Source organism: Drosophila innubila, chromosome X (genome assembly GCF_004354385.1).
Source record: "Drosophila innubila isolate TH190305 chromosome X, UK_Dinn_1.0, whole genome shotgun sequence".
Classification (NCBI taxonomy): Eukaryota; Metazoa; Arthropoda; class Insecta; order Diptera; family Drosophilidae; genus Drosophila; species Drosophila innubila.
The window spans coordinates 4,230,474-4,249,840 of NC_047626.1; the positions used below are offsets into that span (position 1 = coordinate 4,230,474).

The window sequence follows — 19,367 nt, forward strand, 5'->3', positions numbered from 1 at the left end:
CAAGGCACAAAAGTCAAAAGTAACAGATGGTGCTAGATATATGGGGAGGGAGTTATGAGGCAGACGAAATGTGCAACAGAGACAGAGAGAGCGCAAAGAAGAAGCAGCATTTGCACACAGGAACAGGTCGCGTGGCAGCCGCGACGTCTGCGTCGACGTCAACGTCGGCGTCAACGTCTGCGTCGGCGTCTAGACCAAGCGTCTTGAAATGCCGACTCGCCAAATGACGTAATTTCTAAAAAAGCGAACCGTGATAACCAGTTGGCAATTGGCAGTCGACTTGGACGTCGCACCTTCGCTGCCAGCGGCAACCTGTTGACGCTGACGCTGACGTTGACGCCGACGCCGACGCTGAAGCTGTAGCAGACTGCAGCTGACTTTGACTTCAGCTTCAGCTTCTTCTTCCTCTTCTTCTTGATGCTGATGACGTGACGTGCGAGATTTTGTTGATGCGAGACTGCTGATAAATTATTTTCATATTTTTTTCTTTCCTACTTTTTTTTTTGAGCTGTCGTGTCAGCTTTGGAGGTCAACAATATTTTGTATATTTTGTCTATGCTTTTGCCTCTTGTTGTTGTTGTTATTATTATGACTGTTGTTCATTTTGGCAAAAAAAAAAAAAAAATCTTTTTGTTATTGAAATTAAAATTTATTAAAATTTAATTGAGTCAAATCGGCGAACAAATGTCACAAAAAAAAAGGCAGAATAAACATGAAACACGCTAAGACAAACCGCAAAGGAAGTGAAAGCTGCTCCCCCGCTTCCCCCTCTCCCCCACTCTACCCCCCTCAGTGATGTCAAGACAGAGAGCGGGCACTATAATTGAATTTTGTTATATATTATAATTTTGCATATATCAATTCTCATCTACTTTTGCTTAAATTCGCAACGTTTATCTATTGGCAATTAAAATTGAAAATTATCGTTTTGTTGCTCAACAAAAATTGGAGCTAAATCGATTAATAATAAAAAAAAATAATAGATTAAAAAATTATAATAATATTTGAATGGTATTTTTTAACTTTATTTATTTTAAATTTGAAAAATATTTAGACAGCTTGTGGTTAATTTTAAATTAATAATTACTTACTACAAAAGTAGTTTCCATGTAAAGAATTTAAATTATTTATTATTTTAAAAGAAAACATATAGAATGGTGGATTTTGAATAAGTAAATTTATTTTTTTTTAGACAAAATTAATTTCCATGTAAAGAATTTATTTATTTAAAAGAAAGTATAGACTGGTGGATTTTGAATAAATAAATGCATTATCTGAAGTAAAATAGTTATATCCATTAAAAAAGAATTGTTTTTTTTTTAACTTTTATTTACTTTTTAAAAACCTACTTCCTTTACTAATCCCGCTCTTTCAACACATATTCCCCCTTTTTTCTGATCTTTTTTTAAATATCTCACGTATGTTTTACCGCTACTTTCTAAAGTTTGCTGTTAATCTTCTTTATAAGCCAGCCGATAAATATTATATCAAAAAAGATTAAATTAATCTGTTAAAAACGCATAAAACTCTTGACAATTGTTATCGCATTAAGTTAATATACTGCAATCTAAATGCAATTATCGATAATTCGAGCGGAAAGTGGTAGCGTCAGCAGCGCCACCTGTTGACTGCGACACGCAACATTGCGTCAACTAGACAGCGACAGCGACCATCTGTTAACTGAGAGGAGAAACTTTCAACTGCCATTTGACATTGACAATCAGTTCAATTCGTTGAGGAAATTGTTTGCACTTTACTGTTAATTGCTCGAATGCTCGACAGCTTCAATTTTCCATATTTTTTGTTGTTTTTTTGTTTTTGGCGTCACTTGTTATTTATAACTATTTCAATTTCATTTCAATTCTGCGTTCTGTGCTGTTGCCTGCATATTTAAGTGGGCGACCTAATTGCGAGCTGAGAATTGCGATTTCAATTCGCCATTTGCCAATTCGCCGCTCGCAGCGAATTGTGTCATTCTAAATGCTGGCTGCGACGCCGGCAGCGGCAGCGATGCCGGCAGCGACGTTGTTTAGCACCTGCGGCAGCCGAAATTGAAACCGAAACCGAAAACTATTCAAAATTGCGCATATTTTTAATTCGTATACCCTGTAAAATGTGGCAAGTTTAAAATGGGTATACTAAATCTTTGAAACGGCGACAATTTCACAATTTTACATATTATAATTTTTTCCTTCTTTATAGTTCTATTAAACGAAAATTTTATTGTGTGATATTAAAGTTCAAATATTGATATGTAAATTTTCTAATTTTTTGCCTTCTTCATAATTCTATTAAAAGAAAGTTTTATTGTGTGATATTAAAGTTATAATATTGAGATTGAAATCTTGACATTTTCAGAATGATCGTAAGTTGCACTCAGAAAAAAAAAAAAATTAATATGAAAAAAACATTTATTATTTAAGCCCTCATTCTACTTAAAGTGTACGTAAATTTTTTGGCTTGAAAATAATATTAGTTTTTTTCATGTTATTACGTAAGCTTGTTAGAAATTGTATAGATAACAAATGTTTGTTCTTGTAAAAAATCGGAGAACTAAACAAACATTTTTATAGAGAAAAAAATAGGCAATTGATGAATCACGACATGTCAAGAGGTTATCGCCTAGTCGAGCATTCCTGAGTTTTAAACAGTAATTGTAGCTTTTAAAAAGTGTAAAAACAAGTGTTTATTTTCTTGGAAAATTGGGTAAAAACACATTTAACAATAACATGCCCAGAAATCAAACCCAGGTATTTTTTTTCAACTGAGGTTTTATTTATGTGACAGGTTGGCAACTCTAACAAGAACAAACCTAAAAAATTTTTAGAGGGTATCGCCTAGTCAGTCACATTGAACTATAGTATTTTTGCATGTTTTCGTTTTTTGTAAGTCTTGTACTTACTCGACTTCTGTTTGTTTTCAGTTTCAGTTGTCTTAATTTTTTGTTTTATTGTTTTTCTTCTTTTTTTTGGGATCTGACATTGCCGAGGTGAATAAAACATGCGGCGTCTGTTCTTGAAATGTGGAGTGCTTTCGAGGCCTCTACCGTGCATATTAATCAGAAAGAAGTATGGGCTCTTAAAACGAGTCCAACTCGAAGACAACACAAGAAGATTATGTACATATGTATGTATGTTGAACGGTGTAAACTTTTTGTGTGGGAAACTTTGTCAACTATGATCGATGAAGTTGTCACTGTCAAGCTTGAAAGCTTTCAGCAACTTTTAAAGTCTTGATTTGGCTTGACGGTGACATGTTGTCAACAAACTGAAAGAAAAACCCAAGAAAACTAAATTTTCTCACGCTACAAGGCAATATTAATCAAAAATAACTATTTTGAACTTATTGAAAGTTCATTAAAATTATCTTTTTACAAAATATTATACAGTTTGATTTAAAATGATCTAGAGTTAGGCAATAGACTTCCAAATATATAAAATTTTATCAAATATTCAAGTATTAAAGCTTGTTGAAAGCTCATTAAATAAAATTTTTGACTTAATTTTATAGATTTCGATTTAAATTTCAAAATTATCTACAGTTAGGCAATTAAATTTCAAGAACATCAAATTTAATCAAACATCTAACTTATTGAAAGCTCATTAAATCAAACTTTTTACCAAAGTTAAAAAAAGCAAAAAAGATTTAGCTTAAAAAAAAAATTCAATTCAATCATCTCTGTTTATTTTTGGATGACTTTAAAAATGATGAGTCACATAATTAATGAGGGATTAATCCTAAGCACAACTGTACTGAAACTTCGAGAATATGAGATGATAATTAAAACTAGTCAAGTAAATTGAACTGTGATCGATGCAACGAATTATAACAAAAAAAATTGAATAATTTATGCCAGTTGTAAGCTATAACTAATGTTGAGAGTGATTTTTCTATATATTCTAGAGTGGGTGGAACTCTATGAACTCAACGAAATCAGGCCTAGGGGTTCAATTTTTATTACAATAATTATAAGATTTCAGTTAATGAATTGCTTACTGATTTTGATCTTAATTTCTTTTGGCTATGATCTTATAGAAATACATATAAATATGTACATATGGCAAGGCCAACAAGACCTGGGAACAGGTTCCATTGTAATTAGATTCATTTAGAGATTAGCATAGCGTCTCTCTAGGCAATCAACACCCCCGCAGGCCCCCCTCTGCTCTCTCGCTCTCACACTCTCTTCTCGCTATCTAACGGCTTCTATAGAATAGTTCTAACTTGAAGATCTTGATAAAAACTAATGGCAACAGGCGAGAATAACAATACGATATTCGTTATATCTTACGATATTCGTTCTACTTCACAATATTCGTTCTATGATATTTCCCATCTGTTATTTGATATACGATATTCAGTATACGATATTCGACATACGATATTCGTCATACGATATTCGCATAAACGATGTTCATTAGAATTTGTAATCATATCTTTAAGTATTATACAAAGATAAGAGTCTTTTGTTTGTTTACAAGTTTGACGGCCAAATTTGCTGACACAGTCGCCGGCAGCGACGCCGGCTTCAGCGTCCGCGTCGGCGCCGCTGACTAACTGTGAGTTATGCAAAAACAAAAACAAAAGCACAAGAAAAAAAAACACGTCGCCGCCCCGTTAACCAAACGAACTTGCAAATTGTTTTTGTCTCAAGAGTGTGAAAGTTATTAGCAATAAATTAATGTATGTAAGTGTGTGTGAGAGTTAAGAAAATGTATAAAAAAGGTGAGATAATTAAAAAACAAAAACAAAAAACAAAACAAAAATTTACCTCTCTATAACAAAGCTAATCACAGTGGCTCCTCCAAATAATTGACAGCAGGCAGGTAAAAATATTTGATTTCGTTATATCTTTTTTTTTTAATTTTTTTGACTTTATGTTTTGTTGTTGGTTCGTCGTTGATTGCACCGGCAAAAAAAAAACACGCACAGCGATATTTTTAATAAAAATTGAATTAAAAAAAACACTTGGTTAGGTGTGACTAATCCTGTTGCCTGTTTTCGCTGGGTTCGGCTTTTTTTTAGGGCTTAAAGCTGTCGGTTCTTTAAGCTCGTGTGTACAGTAAATAAATCAACAGTTTTTTTTTTTTTTGGGTTTCTTTTTGGTCAAACAAAAAAATAAATAAGTATTTACAAAAAAAAGGTAATTCTACTGTTTGTGCGTTTTTTTGTTGGAGTTTAATTCGTGAATTTGTCAGGCGTATAAACGACGAGCGTCGGGCACGTTGCAATCGATCGAGCACCAAAATCAGACTGAAGTTCCCCCATTCAGAATCAAAGCCGCGTAAAGTGGACGAAGCTTAAACAACAACAGCAGCCGTCGCAGCAGCAGCGCAGCTGATGACGACAGCGCAGCAAGCAGCAAAGATATGACCGAATACGACAAACAACGACAATGCCAGCAGCGAAGATGACAGCGACGATGACGACGACGACAGCGAAGACGATAGCAAAGACGAAGAGACTTTTTTTGTGCTATGCGTGCTTGCGTTCGTCTGTACCTGTGTGTGTGTGTGTGTGAGAAACTCTGCTGCTGCCACCTTGACTTGTGCTTGTGTGTGTGAGGTGCCCACTATCAGTGCAGCGGCCGCTGTCAGCTGCGCTGCCTGCTCTTTTTTTTCGAGTGTGTGCAAAAACAAAAGCAAAAACAAACAGCGGCTTAGCAAAAACAACAACAGCAATACGACTGAGATTTTGTACTGCAGCCCAAAAGCTCTTGACTTTGCCTAGCCAAAGACAACGGCAATTAAACAACAACAACAAATGCGAGTAACGGCTGTGAGTCTATTTAAAGTGTTTGTTGCTTCCCTACAGATCATATTTACTTTAATATAAAGCTTACTACAAATGGTAATATGATTTAAGCTGAGCCTTGGAACACTGAACTATCGTAGGAGAGAGAAGGAAAAGAAGATAAAGAGAGAAGAATATTTCAATAAAGTGCATCCTTCAATTTGAGGTTATGATGAGGTATGAGTTAAAATTAAGGGACGAAGAAAGTAAATGATGTTTTAATGAAGATCAAGTTTAAATGAAAGCTAAAGTTTTTGTGGAATAAACTGAGAGCTCTTACGTTTCAGTAAGAATAAAAATTAAAGGAAATAAAATTATATTTTTGTAAGTTCCTTCTTCATTTTCCAGGTTAGTTTCTATTTCATTTAAAGAAAATATGTATACAAAAATATGAAATCCTAATGAAGTGCATTCTTAATATGAGTTTATGTGAACAAAGTTATAGTTCTAATTAATTATTCAAAATTAATATGATAATAATGGGATAATGAAAGTTTGAGGTTAGGTAAATGCAGACGTTACTAAAGTTGAAGTAAGAATTAAAAAGAAATTTTATAAAATAAAACTACTAAAAATTATATTCCGAGAAAATGCTTTTTTATGTTAATGTTAGGTAAATGGAAACGTAAGTAAGTTTTAAGCTCAAATTTCAGTTCAGCTAAAATTACGTTCATTTCACCGAAATGATATAATATCATGTAATAAAACATGTTATAATGTCTGTATATTAAATGGATTAATTTACTGAGTTTTAGGTTATTAAGTTTTCTAAAGAAAGTCAGCCGACAAAAGTGTAACTAAAAACTAACCAAACTCTCAAATTTCTTTGTCGCATGCTTAAATCTTAATTGTTGTAAGTGTATGCCAAGTGCGACTAGTCTGGCTAGTCGAGTCTGGCTAATGATCCAACGACGAATGCTTATAGTAAATTTGCATAACTTTGCAGGTAAATTTATAATGATATCGCCTGTGGGATTCGACTAATCGATCGTGTCCAAATGGAAATGAAAATGGGAAGGGAATGAAAAAAGAGTTTCAAAAAAAAATAGGTTAAAATAACAATGAGAAAACGTGTTCAAGTGTCCAGTTGAAATGACCCATTCCCCGGATCAACGAAGCGTAGCGCCAGTCCAAAAAAAATACATATATATATAAAAAAATATGTAAGTGTCATTCGATATAAATCACTCGATTGGTATTCGTGTATTGAACATGTTTCGGTGGGTGTTTTACACCGACAATTTCAATAACAATTCCAATTTCGAATTCAATTCGATTTCGAATTCGTAAACTTTTGTCAACACGACGCCCACATTAAAGACATAGCATATATGAGTGTATTATAATAATATTACTCATCCAGACGCTGCGCAGACGTCGTGGCTAGACGTCAGTCGATAAACGATAGATCGATAAATGATGTTAGACAAGAACGTGACCAGTCGCAGTCACAATCGAGTTTATTGAAGTTCTCTACACTTGCAACACGCATTTGGCCAGCTGCCATAGATCTGGTCGCCAGACAGACAGACAGATCGACAGATCGACAGACTTGGTCAGTCTTGATCAGACCTGGTCAGACATATGGCCATAGCGGGTGTCTAAATGCGCCAATTTGGCGCAGGCTTTTCATATTGTTGTTTTTATACCCGTACCTCATAGTATGCCAGGGTATACACACTAGTTGTATACTTCTGCCTTTGTTTTGGAATTTTTTGACACAATTCTTAAGATAACGCACTCTTTTTAATGGAGAATATTATATTTTATTATAATGAATCCTAGTGCCTAATCGCAACAAGATCAAATAAATATAATGGTAGTTATAGGTGTTTAAAGTTGAAAGAACAACTCCACCACACTCACAACTTTTAAGACAGAGTCCTATTTTTAATAAAGAATACTCCGATTTATATTTATGATTCACCCTACTTCATTACAACAAGAACGTATAAATATAACGCCAGTTATGACTTTAAAGTCAATCAAGAAAACTCCACTACAACCACAATTTTCAAGATAGATCTCTTATTTTAATGAAAAACATTTTTTCTTAATATTGTTTATATTACCACTTAATCGCATCAAGATCATATAAATATAACGCTAGTTATGACTGTATAAAGTTTTTAAGTAATGAACGCCTAAATTTATGCAGCATTTTTTTTATCATTGCAGTTAACAATTGCATTTATTTTTAGTAACGGGTATTTCAGAGTTGAGAACTTTACTGCAGCGTTTTTACTTGCTTTTTTTATTGATTTATTTAGCAGTCAGCGGCTGAGCGTCGCGTCGCAGCGACGCAGCTGCCCACGCGACGCTTGCCACAAATCATGGCCAAGAGATTGCCAACTGGCAAACTGGCAATTGTAAAGCGGCCAACGCGCCAAAGCCTAAAAGTTGCCAATTGCCACCGAAGCTGGGGAATTGACCAGGTTCAGTAACAGCAACAAAACAACAACAATAACAGCAACTGCAACAACAACAACTTCAGCTGTGGCGTCATCGTCGCACACTTAGAAAAATTGTGAACCATTTTTTACGCTAAAAATCTAAAATTCGGCTTCGATTTCCACTCAAAAGGCGATTTCTCATTTATAACACAATGCAACAAATTTGAACTTTTTTCGCTGACACAAATCAAATATCTTTTCTAAAATGTTATAAATTTTTTTCTGATAAAAAGACCTTTGAACTTATAACAATCCAAACATATTTTCTAAACGAAATTTTTTTCTTAATCGTCAATTTAATATTGCTTAAACTTATTTCTTTACTTAGTTTTACTACAATACTTTTTGAAAATAGAAAAACCACTTGTAAAATCAAGAAAATACGCCATCTATCATATGACAATTATTTTTAAAAATAAAATTATTAAAATCATTTTTTACACTTTTCAGTGTAATTTTTTTTGTAAAGCTAGGTAAAATATATCCGACAAATAGTAATTTGTCTTACTATAATTGAAATAAAAAAGGCTAATTTCTTAAACGTTGGTAACTTTTTTTTTTGAGTGCAAAAAATACTTTATCATATTGTGATTATTTTTAATCTTAAACGTAGGTAACTTTTTTTTTTTAGTTCAAAAAATACTTCATTCTATTGTGATTATTTTTAAAAATTAGAAATTAATTTCATACTTTGAAAAACACTTTTTTAGAGAATTTTTAAACTATGAAAAATACGTGCAATAAAAAGATATTTTTCTAATTATCATGTCGATATTTAAAATGAGGGTAACATATTTTTTTGAGTGCAGAAAATATGCCATTTATCATATGACAATAACTATAATTTAAAAAAAATAAAAGTTAATTTGTGACTATTCAAAATCATTTTTTTTAAACCTAAAATTTTTTCCAAAAAATAGACATTTTTCAAACTATGAGGATGATTTTTAAAACAAAGATTTAAAAATAATAAAAAAAAGGGTAATACTTTTTTTTTTGAGTGCAGATCACGGGCAGTGAAAAGAGTGTAGAGGGGTGGAGAGGGAGAGAGGGGAGAGGGAGGGTGCGGTCAGTCGAGTTCAAAAATTGATTCATGGCACATGAGTCATCCAGCTGAGACACTTTATCAGGAGGCCAGCATCCCAATTTGCCGCTCTCTCAGCAGAGAACGAAAGACAACGACAGAGAGAGAGAGAGAGAGAGAGAGAGTGCGCGCAAGTTGAAGCTGCGTCGACGCAACGTCGCCGTCTGCGCCTGCGTCAACGTCTGCGTCAGCGTCGCTGTCTGCGTGGGCTGTTTTAACGTCTGCTGCTATTTTTGTACAATTTTTGTTCGTATTTATTGTTAACTACATTATTAATATAGATGTTTTTTTTTTACTTTTGTTGCTATTATTGTTGCTGCTCGTTCATCATTTGGCCAAGTTAAGACGACGCATCGTCATCGTTTTCCATTGATTTTTTTTAACGACATTTTAACGATAATTGCAATGCCGTCTAAGCCAAGTCAGCAAACAACGGCCCACACAGCTAACAACAGCTAACAACAACGCAGACCAGGCCAACCCCATAAATGACCCAATTTGGTCAGCTTGAAAATAAACTGGGAACTTTGTGGATCCTCTAGCTGCTTCTCGAATCAATCTCTCTTGTCTGGGCTTTAAAGGTAATGAGCTGACGCATCCAGTAAACTGAACAGAAGAGAGGCAATGAACTTGCAACAGGTGATGCAACAACAACAACAGACAAGACAAGGCAACTAGACAGGAGAGATAGAGAGAATAAATGGAGAAGAGGAGAGAGAGTGCTAGACTGAGAAGAAAAGGAAAATAAACAAAAGATTTAAGATATAGATAGATAATAAAAGCTTAAAACAATCTATAAGATCAAATATTTAAGGAACATGCTAAGATAACAGATATGAGATATAAAATATATAAGAAAACATCAGGGAATCGAACCGAAACAAATATAGGTTACGGTTTCGGTTCCGGTACATCCCGAAATAACTATTTCGGTAAAAGGTTCTATTTAAGTCTTTTTTACCGGTATCAGTACCGGTACGTAACGGTACACCAAATAAATTTTGAAACATTTGAAGTTTTAAGATGTCGTTTTATAATAAATATGACATCGAAGTAAACAGACCTAGGGCAAACATTTTTTTTAACGAATTTAAAAATATTTGAATGCAGCATGTATTTAGAGACCAAATATTGATCAAAATGACATTCCACTTGAAAATCGGTTCAGTTTTGATCAAGTTATGACAGTTTGAAGTTGGTCAGACTGCGGATTTATCCACTTTACAAGCCCAAATTTTTGTCTCATTTCACATGATATTTTACAAAAAAATGAAAGGTCTCAGAATCAAGTTTAAAGTGTTGTTTTATACTAATTACGATATAAGGAGTTGAATAAAAGTGAAAACTTGAGATTTAAAATTTTGAATTTTCAAAAATTCAAAGGGGGGACCCTTAGCATCAAAATCGAGTCTTGGTCGAAAATAATTAACTTTTCTAAATTAACAAAAATTGAATACAGAATGAATTAAGAGGTCAAATCATGATCAAAATGACATTCCCTTTGAAAATCTATTCAGTTTTGATCAAGTTATGACAGTTGGAAGTTGGACAACTCTTTGACCTAGTTTTAGTTCCGGTACTAAAAATGAAACGGTTAGTTTTGGTTAACGGTTCCGGTACCGGTTTCGGTGTTATTCCCTAGAAAATATATATACAATAATATATATAAAATATACATATAATAGAAAATAAATGAAATAAGCTCTAGAGACTCAGAAAAAAAAGGAAAATACACAAATAATTCAACATTATACGATAAGGAATTCTATATGTTACATCAGATAAATGCTTAATATATACAATCAATAATAAGTAAGATATATGACAAATAATATATAGAAAAAGGAATAAAAGGGATAAGATTGTTAAAATTAACAAATCAGTTAATGGAATAAAAGATAGAAGCAAAAATATAGAAAATGCAAGGTGGAATATACATGAAATAAATAACATAAAATAAAGCAAATGAAAGAAAAAAATATTCTAGAAATTATTAGATATAAAACAAAGTTTATTGAAGGTATGACAGCAAAGAACAAAAGCTTATTGCTATGCAACACAAAGTAGTCATCAGTGATCACTTACCATTTTCCTCAGCAATTCCTCGTTTTGTATGGCACCCAAATCGCATTCCAATTCCATGGCAAACAAACTTGCAACGTTCGGTGGCGACTCCTGCAAAAGGAAAACCATTCGCATGCGCATAAGTAATGTGAAAATGTCAGTTGGAGGCGGCAGTTGGTTGCCATCTGATGATGCAATTCACTTGCTATACCCTGTACATATGAGCTACGCCAGTAAGGGTATGCCAAGCTGCTGCCAAAGATGACAATATTCACCTAAAAACTGAAGTAAATGCACGTTTAATTAACAATGTTCCCATTTGGCAAACACAGAAACGGAATGCCTCGATAGATTTGAAAGAAATTTAGGACACAGATACATAAGCAGCTACAGAGGGTATATACCAAATTTGGTAAGCAAGGGACAATAAGTTTTTAAGTTATTGAAGAAATTGAGAAAAGTAGAACGGCTATGTGCTTTGCATATTAAATTGTTGTCACAGGGTAACTGCTAGTCGATCAGTTGTGGGCTGTACATGCTTTCAATACAAATGCGAATGCATTTTTCATTTTGATTCATTTTCTGTTGTCGATGTTGCTGTTGTTGTTGTTGTTGTTGCGGTTTGCTCAATTCGTACGTAGATAGATTCGTTAATATTATTTTCAATTTATCATGATTTGTGTGTGTTTTGAGCATTTTTTATTGCACTCTGTCTGAGCGACGAGGCGAACCAGATCCCCCAAGTCCAAGTCGCCAAGTCCCCAAGTCTCCAAGTCTCCCCCAAAACAAGTTGTGACATTTCCCCCGTAAATGGTTAAAATAAAAACATGCCAAATGGCAGTACAATGTTTATTATATTTGTTGTTGTTGTAGTGCTCATTGGATTGACTTGACTGCTGTGATTAGTTGCTGTGGCCGCCAGCGTCGCATTTTGGTTTCAGTTTTGGTTAACATCAACGATGTTCGGTCAAACGTCAATTGAAATCCACAGCACGTTCTCAGAAAACCGGAGCCGTAGCCGTACCGGCAGCATGGGCAGTACACGGGACGGTGGCGGCATCTAGGACGGGGCAAAACAGGGGAACAGGGGAGCAGGGAGGCGGGGCCAAAAGCCAAACAAGTTCAAAACCGCAATTGGGCAAATAGGCTGATGATCAGTCAGTCAGTCAGTCAGTCGGTCGCTTGATCATGTAGACGCCGAAGACGGAGACAAATCCAAAGTTGAACTTGAAAACAACAACAATGCTAATGTGTCCTCTGGATTTTACTAGATATTGATTTCGATGCTAAGGGTACCCCCTTTGGAATTTTGAAAATTGAAAATTTTAAATCTCAATTTTTCACTTTTAATCAACTCCTTATATCGTCTTTAGTATAAAACAACACTTTAAACTTGATTCTGAGACCTTTCATTTTCTTGTAAAAAATCATGTTAAATTAGACAAAAATTTTGACTTGTAAAGTTGCAAGATCCAAAGCCTGACCAACTTCAAAATGTTATAATTTTTTCAAAACTCAACCGATTTTCATGCGGAATGTCATTTTGATCATAATTTGGCCTCCAAGTTCGTTTTGCATTCAAATTGTATTAAACTTAAAAAAAAAAAAAATCATCTGGATTTAACTAGATATTGATTTCGATGCTAAGGGTCCCCCCTTTGGAATTTTTAAAATTCAAAATTTTAAATCTCAATTTTTCACTTTTAATAAACTCCTTATATCGTATTTAGTATAAAACAACACTTAAAACTTCAGTTTGAGACAATGTGTCAATTAAAGCCAAACCCTTTAAAGGTTAAGTTTGCATTATTCCCAATGCTATTTTCTTCAAAACTAGGATTTATTCCGTGCACTGATAAAAAACTTTAATATTAAAAACAGTCCGAATGTTTGAAAGCTGTCATTCTTAAAATATTTATATTTTAAACGAAAAGTCTAGATTTTGGAATTATTTGAGGCTTGGACTAAAAAAATGTTAAGCACAAAATATAATCTTAAGTTGCATTCTTTGGAAATAACCTCTTTTTTTAACAATTTAATTGGTTTAAAAACTGAAGCAAAGAAAAGAAATTTTTATTATTATTTAATAAAACCAAGTTTCGAATCGAACCTTTTCCAATATTTTTTAAGAAGAAGAAACTTTATTAGAACTAACATTGTGTTAGGTTATGTCTTACTATCTACCTATCTTTTGTTAATCGCTTATCTTAGCTTATCGAAAAATAAACAGTTTTATAATTTATGGGCTATAGTTATCTAAACGTTGTTTCCACAATCCTGAGTCGACTCACGATCTTGTATTTTATAGCCTCTTTTCAGATAAAAAAAAATTGCACTAGTAAAACTAAATATTTGTTGGAATTTTTAAAGCAACAAATAAACATTTTTTTGTAATGGAAATAAAAATTTAATTAGCAGAAAAAGTTATTACGTTTTTACTGGAAAGTGGCTATTAAATGCAAGGTGGCAACTCTGATTTCAGTTTGATGTAGCGTCAAAGATATCAATTAAAATACATAGTTTAATCCTTTATCTACTTAATCACTATATCTCAAAAGTCATTTTAATATCTAAACCTGATCTCTAAATTAAGTTTTTTTTGTAACCTCTCTAAGCTCAAAAATGCATTCATATGCATATTTTTTAGTCCAATTTTAAGATAACTCCAAACGGAAGTCGTTCAAAACTCTTTCAGGTTATACGAATCAGATGTCAGACAGTTCCGTTTGAATAATGATCAATTTGTCTGGTATGAAACTAATGTTTGATGTTATTATGAACGCATAAGTCATAGATTTGCATATGTTTGCTTAATTTGTAATCTTTCAATTTGATGGATCAATGGAATTATCACACATATATGTGAGAATCGCGTAGGAAGGCGCGTGGCCAATGCCCCGATAACGGCTAACAATAAACGATAAATGCGCGCACTCATAAATATCAAATGCTGTTTTTGGTGTGAGATGATCATAAAGATCACAATATGGCAATACGCTTAACTTGTATTCCAATTCCCATTTCAATATAAATTGATTCAAATTTGAATTTGATTTTGAATTTGGACAGTGTAAATTTTACATTTGATTTATGTGACGCCCACACTGTGTGCGAAAGAGATGCACAGCTGTGTTATGCGATCTACATTTATGTTGAGTGACTGATTGACTTGCCGCTAGATGGCGCCAACAGCCACAGCCCAACAGGAAAACCACAAAACGCTTAAAACATTGTTGTGGAACATAATTAAATATGCATTAGTGCTGCCATCTTTTGAAGGCAAAAAATAGCTGCTTTTTTGACATGACATTTGACTTGAAAAAGCCAAATTTGACGGGGAAAAAAATGCTGTGCTGGCAACACTGTTGTGTGTATTGCAAGTGTGTATCGTATGTGTATTACAATTGTGTATTAGTATGTGTTCTCACCTGTTGCTGCTGCTGCTTATCAGAGACGTTGTTAACGTCGCGGCTTTTGTAACTGGAGACAAACAAAAGTTTAAAAAAAAAACAACAAAAACAACAAAAAACAGCAGTAAATTGCCCCTATGTAAATATTGTAATTGTATTAGTTAGTTGTATTGTAGAATTCGCGGAAAGAGTTTTATCGAATTACGCGTCTGCGTTTAGAATTTGCCAGCGATCAGTTGATCGATTTAAAAAAGGGGTGGTTGAAGGGTAAAGGGGGGAGTTGGTTACACGAAACTTTTGATTGACTTGCGGTTATTACAAATAACTGTTTATTTTGAATTTTTTTTTTCATATAATTGTTGTTGCTGCCGGCAATATGAAATTTGAAATTGTTATTAAAACATAAACAACAACGGAAAAAAATAATCACGAAAAAAATATAGAATATGAATTGTTTGTTTACTTTTTTACTGTTTATAGTTAATTGTTCGTTGTTGTTGCAGTTGCAGTTGTTGGTGTTGGAGACTGGAGATTGGAGATTTGAGATTTGGAAACTGGGTTGAAAGATGCGCACAACCGTTTGGCACGAGCGGAGGCTCTTAACTGATTGCACTAGCTGCAATTGTTGCTGCATTTAGGCTCGTCTCACAGCAGAGAGATAGGCGCCAACAGCAGCAGCAGCAACAACAACAACAACAACAACTGCAACTACAACAACAACAATAGCAAGGGCGTACGCAGCTATGGGCTATGGGCAGGGGGGACATCTGCCCCCCAATAGATCCTTCAAAATAAAAAAATTGTTATAATAAAATGTATATCAGAATTTTAAATATTTACTTTCAAGGGCAAAAATTAGAATAATGTGAATAATATGAATTTCGAACATTTTTCAAGGACTTACAAAAAAAAAAGACAAAAAATAAATAAGAATAAAATTTTAGGAAACCAAGAAAAAGAAGAAAATAAAGGGAATCAGTAATTAGGAAATTACGAATATTTTTTAAGGACTTAAAAAAAAAAAAAGACAAAAAAAATCTAAGAAGTAAGTTTTAGGAATCCAAGAACGAGAATAAAACTTAGAGGAATCAGTAGTTAGGAAATTCCGAATATATTTTAAGGACTTACAAAAAAATCTAAGACGTAAGTTTTAGCAAACCAAGAAAAAGAATAAAACTTAAAGGAATCATAAATTAGGAAATGTCGAATATTTTTTAAGGATTTACGCAAAAAAAAAAAGACAAAAAATAAATAGGAATACAAGTTTAGGAAACCAAGAAAAAGAAGAAAAATAACAGGAATCAGTTTTTAAAAAATTCCGAATACTTTTCAAGGGCTTACAAAAAAATCTATGAAGTAAATTTTGGAAAGCCAAGAACAAGAATAAAACTTAAAGGAATCATAAATAAGGAAATTTTAAATATTTTTTAAGGACTTACAAAAAAATCTAAGAAGTAAGTCTTAGGAAACCAAGAAAAAGAATAACACTTAAAGGAATTATAAATTAGAAAATTTTGAATATTTTTTAGGGATTTACACAAAAAAAAATAAGAAAAAAAATTTAGGAAATCAAGAAAAATGTAAGGAATCAGAAATTAGGAAATTCAACAAAACAACAATTTTGGAACAAAAAGATAAATATAAGGAAAAGCAAATAATAGGAATAATATTATTTAAAAAAAATTAGAAAAACACAATTGCAAAAAGTACGTCAAACTCAAATTACAAATTTTTATAGTGAAAAGTAAGGAATTTTTTATTTTCCAACACCTGATGCCAAGTTAATACATTTTTTTTGAGTTTGAATGTTTTTAGGATATTTTTTTGATATTTTATTTTTTCTATCTTGTTGCTTAATATTTTCAAATCTGGCTATATTTTTGACGGTCAAAAATTGGCATTAGTGTTCCCAACCCTATTAAAAAATACATAAAAACATACTATTATTAAAAAAAATGTATGTCCCCCCTAATTTGGATCCTGCGTACGTCCTTGACTACAGCAACACAAATATTAAGAGCAGGCTCTGCTTACGCCGACTGCGCGGCGACTGTGGGCAGCGGTCATCTTGCAGTTCCAATTGGAATTCGAATTCCACTTCCAGTCCCATTTCCAGTCAGACTCCGGATGTGGTTCGCCTCGTCGCAAATGTTGCTGTCTAAATGCGTGTGTGTGTGTCTGTGTCTGTGTACTTGTCACTAGATATCACAACAACATCCACAACATTCAAAAATCAAACATAACCTTCAAAAACCAAAGCTTAACAGGAATACAGGCGCTGTCACAAGGACTTCGCAATTTATTCCCTGTAGCGAGTAAATGATAAAAAAAAATGCAGATGTGATACTGCAGGAGTCAGATTATACCCTAAAACAACCTCAACCGCTTAAATAAATAGGTTAGGTTGAGCATTTCCGCGAAATTGAAACTATAAATCGTTATTAAAAGCTGATTCTTATAAGAATATTTTGATCGGATGGGTCTTTTCTTAATACCCTTTCCATACTTCCCATTTCATCATTACTTGACCTCTTTGTTCCATTACAGTCCTATTATCCATGATTTTCCTGTTGACACTCTTTCAACAACTGTCATAACTTTATCAAATCTTAACCGATTTCCTTGCGAAATGTCAGTTTTATCATTATCATTATCAGGGAATAACACCGGAACCAGTACCGGAACCGTTAACCGAAACTAACCGTTTCATTTTTAGCACCGGAACTGAAACCGTAACCGAATGAAAATTCTCTGTAAAGAACCAAATATCGAAACGTTTGTACCGATACGGTTTTGGTAAAGTTGCTAGGTAAAAGAGTTGTCCAACTTTTAACTGTCATAACTTGAACAAAACTGAGTAGATTTTCAAACGGAATATCATTTTGATCATGATTTAGCCTCTTAATTCATTCTGTATTCAATTTATGTTCTTTTAGAAAATTTTAATTATTTTCGACCAAGACTCGATTTCGATGCTAAGGGTCCCCCCTTTGAAATTTTGAAAATTCAAAATTTTAAATCTCAAGTTTTCACTTTTAATCAACTTCTTACATCGTAATTAGTATAAAACAACACTTTAAACTTGATTCTGAGACCTTTCATTTTTTTGTAAAAAATTATGTGAAATTGAACAAAAATTTTGACTTGTAAAGTGGCTAGATCCGCAGTCTGACCAACTTCAAACCTTCATAACTTTATTAAAACTCAACCGATTTTCAAGCGGAATGTCATTTTGATCATGATTTGGCATTTTAATTCATTCTGCATTCAAATTTTATTAAATTCTTAGAAAAAAATATTTTCCTCTAGATTCTACTAGATATTGATTTCGATGCTAAGGGTCCCCCCTTTGAAATTTCGAAAATTCAAAATTTAAAATCTCAAGTTTTCACTTTTAATCAACTCCTTATATCGTAATTAGTATAAAACAGCACTTTAAACTTGATTCTGAGACGTTTGATTTTTTAGTAAAAAATCATGTGAAATTGAACAAATATTTGGACTTGTAGAGTGGCTAAAACCCACAGTCTGACCAACTTCAAACTGTCATAACTTAATCAAAACTAAACCGATTTTCAAGCGGAATGTCATTTTGATCATGATTTGGTCTCTTAATACATTCTGCATACAAATATTTTTAAATTCGTTCAAAAAGTTTTTTTTGCCCTAGGTCTGTTTATTTCGATGTCACATTTATTATAAAACGACATCTTAAAATATTAAAATCTTTCAAAATTGATTTGTTGTACCGTTACGTACCGGTACTGATACCGGAACCGAAAGAAAAATACTGAAATAGAACCTTTTACCAAAATAGTTATTTCGGAACGTACCGAAACCGTAACCTATATTTGTTTCGGTTTGATTCCCTGATCATTATCAATTATATCATTATCTAAGTTATTATATAGTGGAAACAATATTCCAACTTTCCTGAGTCTACATATCTTTCAAGCTGAGCGCGGTTCAACAAAAAGCATTAAAATTTGTATAATTTGCATTTATTGGAAAATGTATTTAATTCTTTGACATTATCAATAAGAAAGTATATGATATATATACACTTTTTTTATGAACTGAGAGTTTCCTCAATAAGGCAAGCGCCCTTGTGGCCCAAAGTGAAACGGCTTTTCGAAATGCACGTAGATCCAAAAAATAAAAAATAACAAATAAAAAAAAAACCACCAAAAAATACAAAATTAAAAAAAAAAAAAAAAGAGTCAACTGCACCACATGGTCAGTGGGTTGTGCAGTTTTGGCCAAAACCACTGGCTGGATATGTAGAAACAAGTGGATGAGTTGTTGATGTTGTTGATGTTGTTGATGTTGTTGATGTTGTTGTTGCTGATGATGCAGATGCAGTTGTTGTGCGTGGTTGTGTGTGTGTGTGTGTGAGGTGTGTGTGCATTGAATGTCAACGTCAACATTCAGTGTCAATCAAATGAAATCGAATGAAATGCTGCAAAAATTCTAGGAAAACATTTAAAGCATGCAACTGGCACAAGGAGAGCAGCAACAGCAGCAACAATGACAACTGCAACATGTGGCAAGTGCAGCTCTAAC

At 33.2% G+C, this 19,367-nt stretch overlaps 1 protein-coding gene across 1 annotated transcript in view; it reads right to left on the reverse strand.

Annotated features, from left to right (window-relative positions):
• Positions 1–11,502, reverse strand: part of LOC117784923 — a 63,505-nt gene extending 52,003 nt beyond the window's left edge. The window contains exon 1 of the mRNA XM_034622779.1: positions 11,416–11,502. Coding sequence (XP_034478670.1) covers positions 11,416–11,472 — 57 coding nt within the window. The 5' untranslated portion in view covers positions 11,473–11,502. The remainder of the gene's footprint in view (positions 1–11,415) is intronic.
• Positions 11,503–19,367: the final 7,865 nt, after the last annotated feature.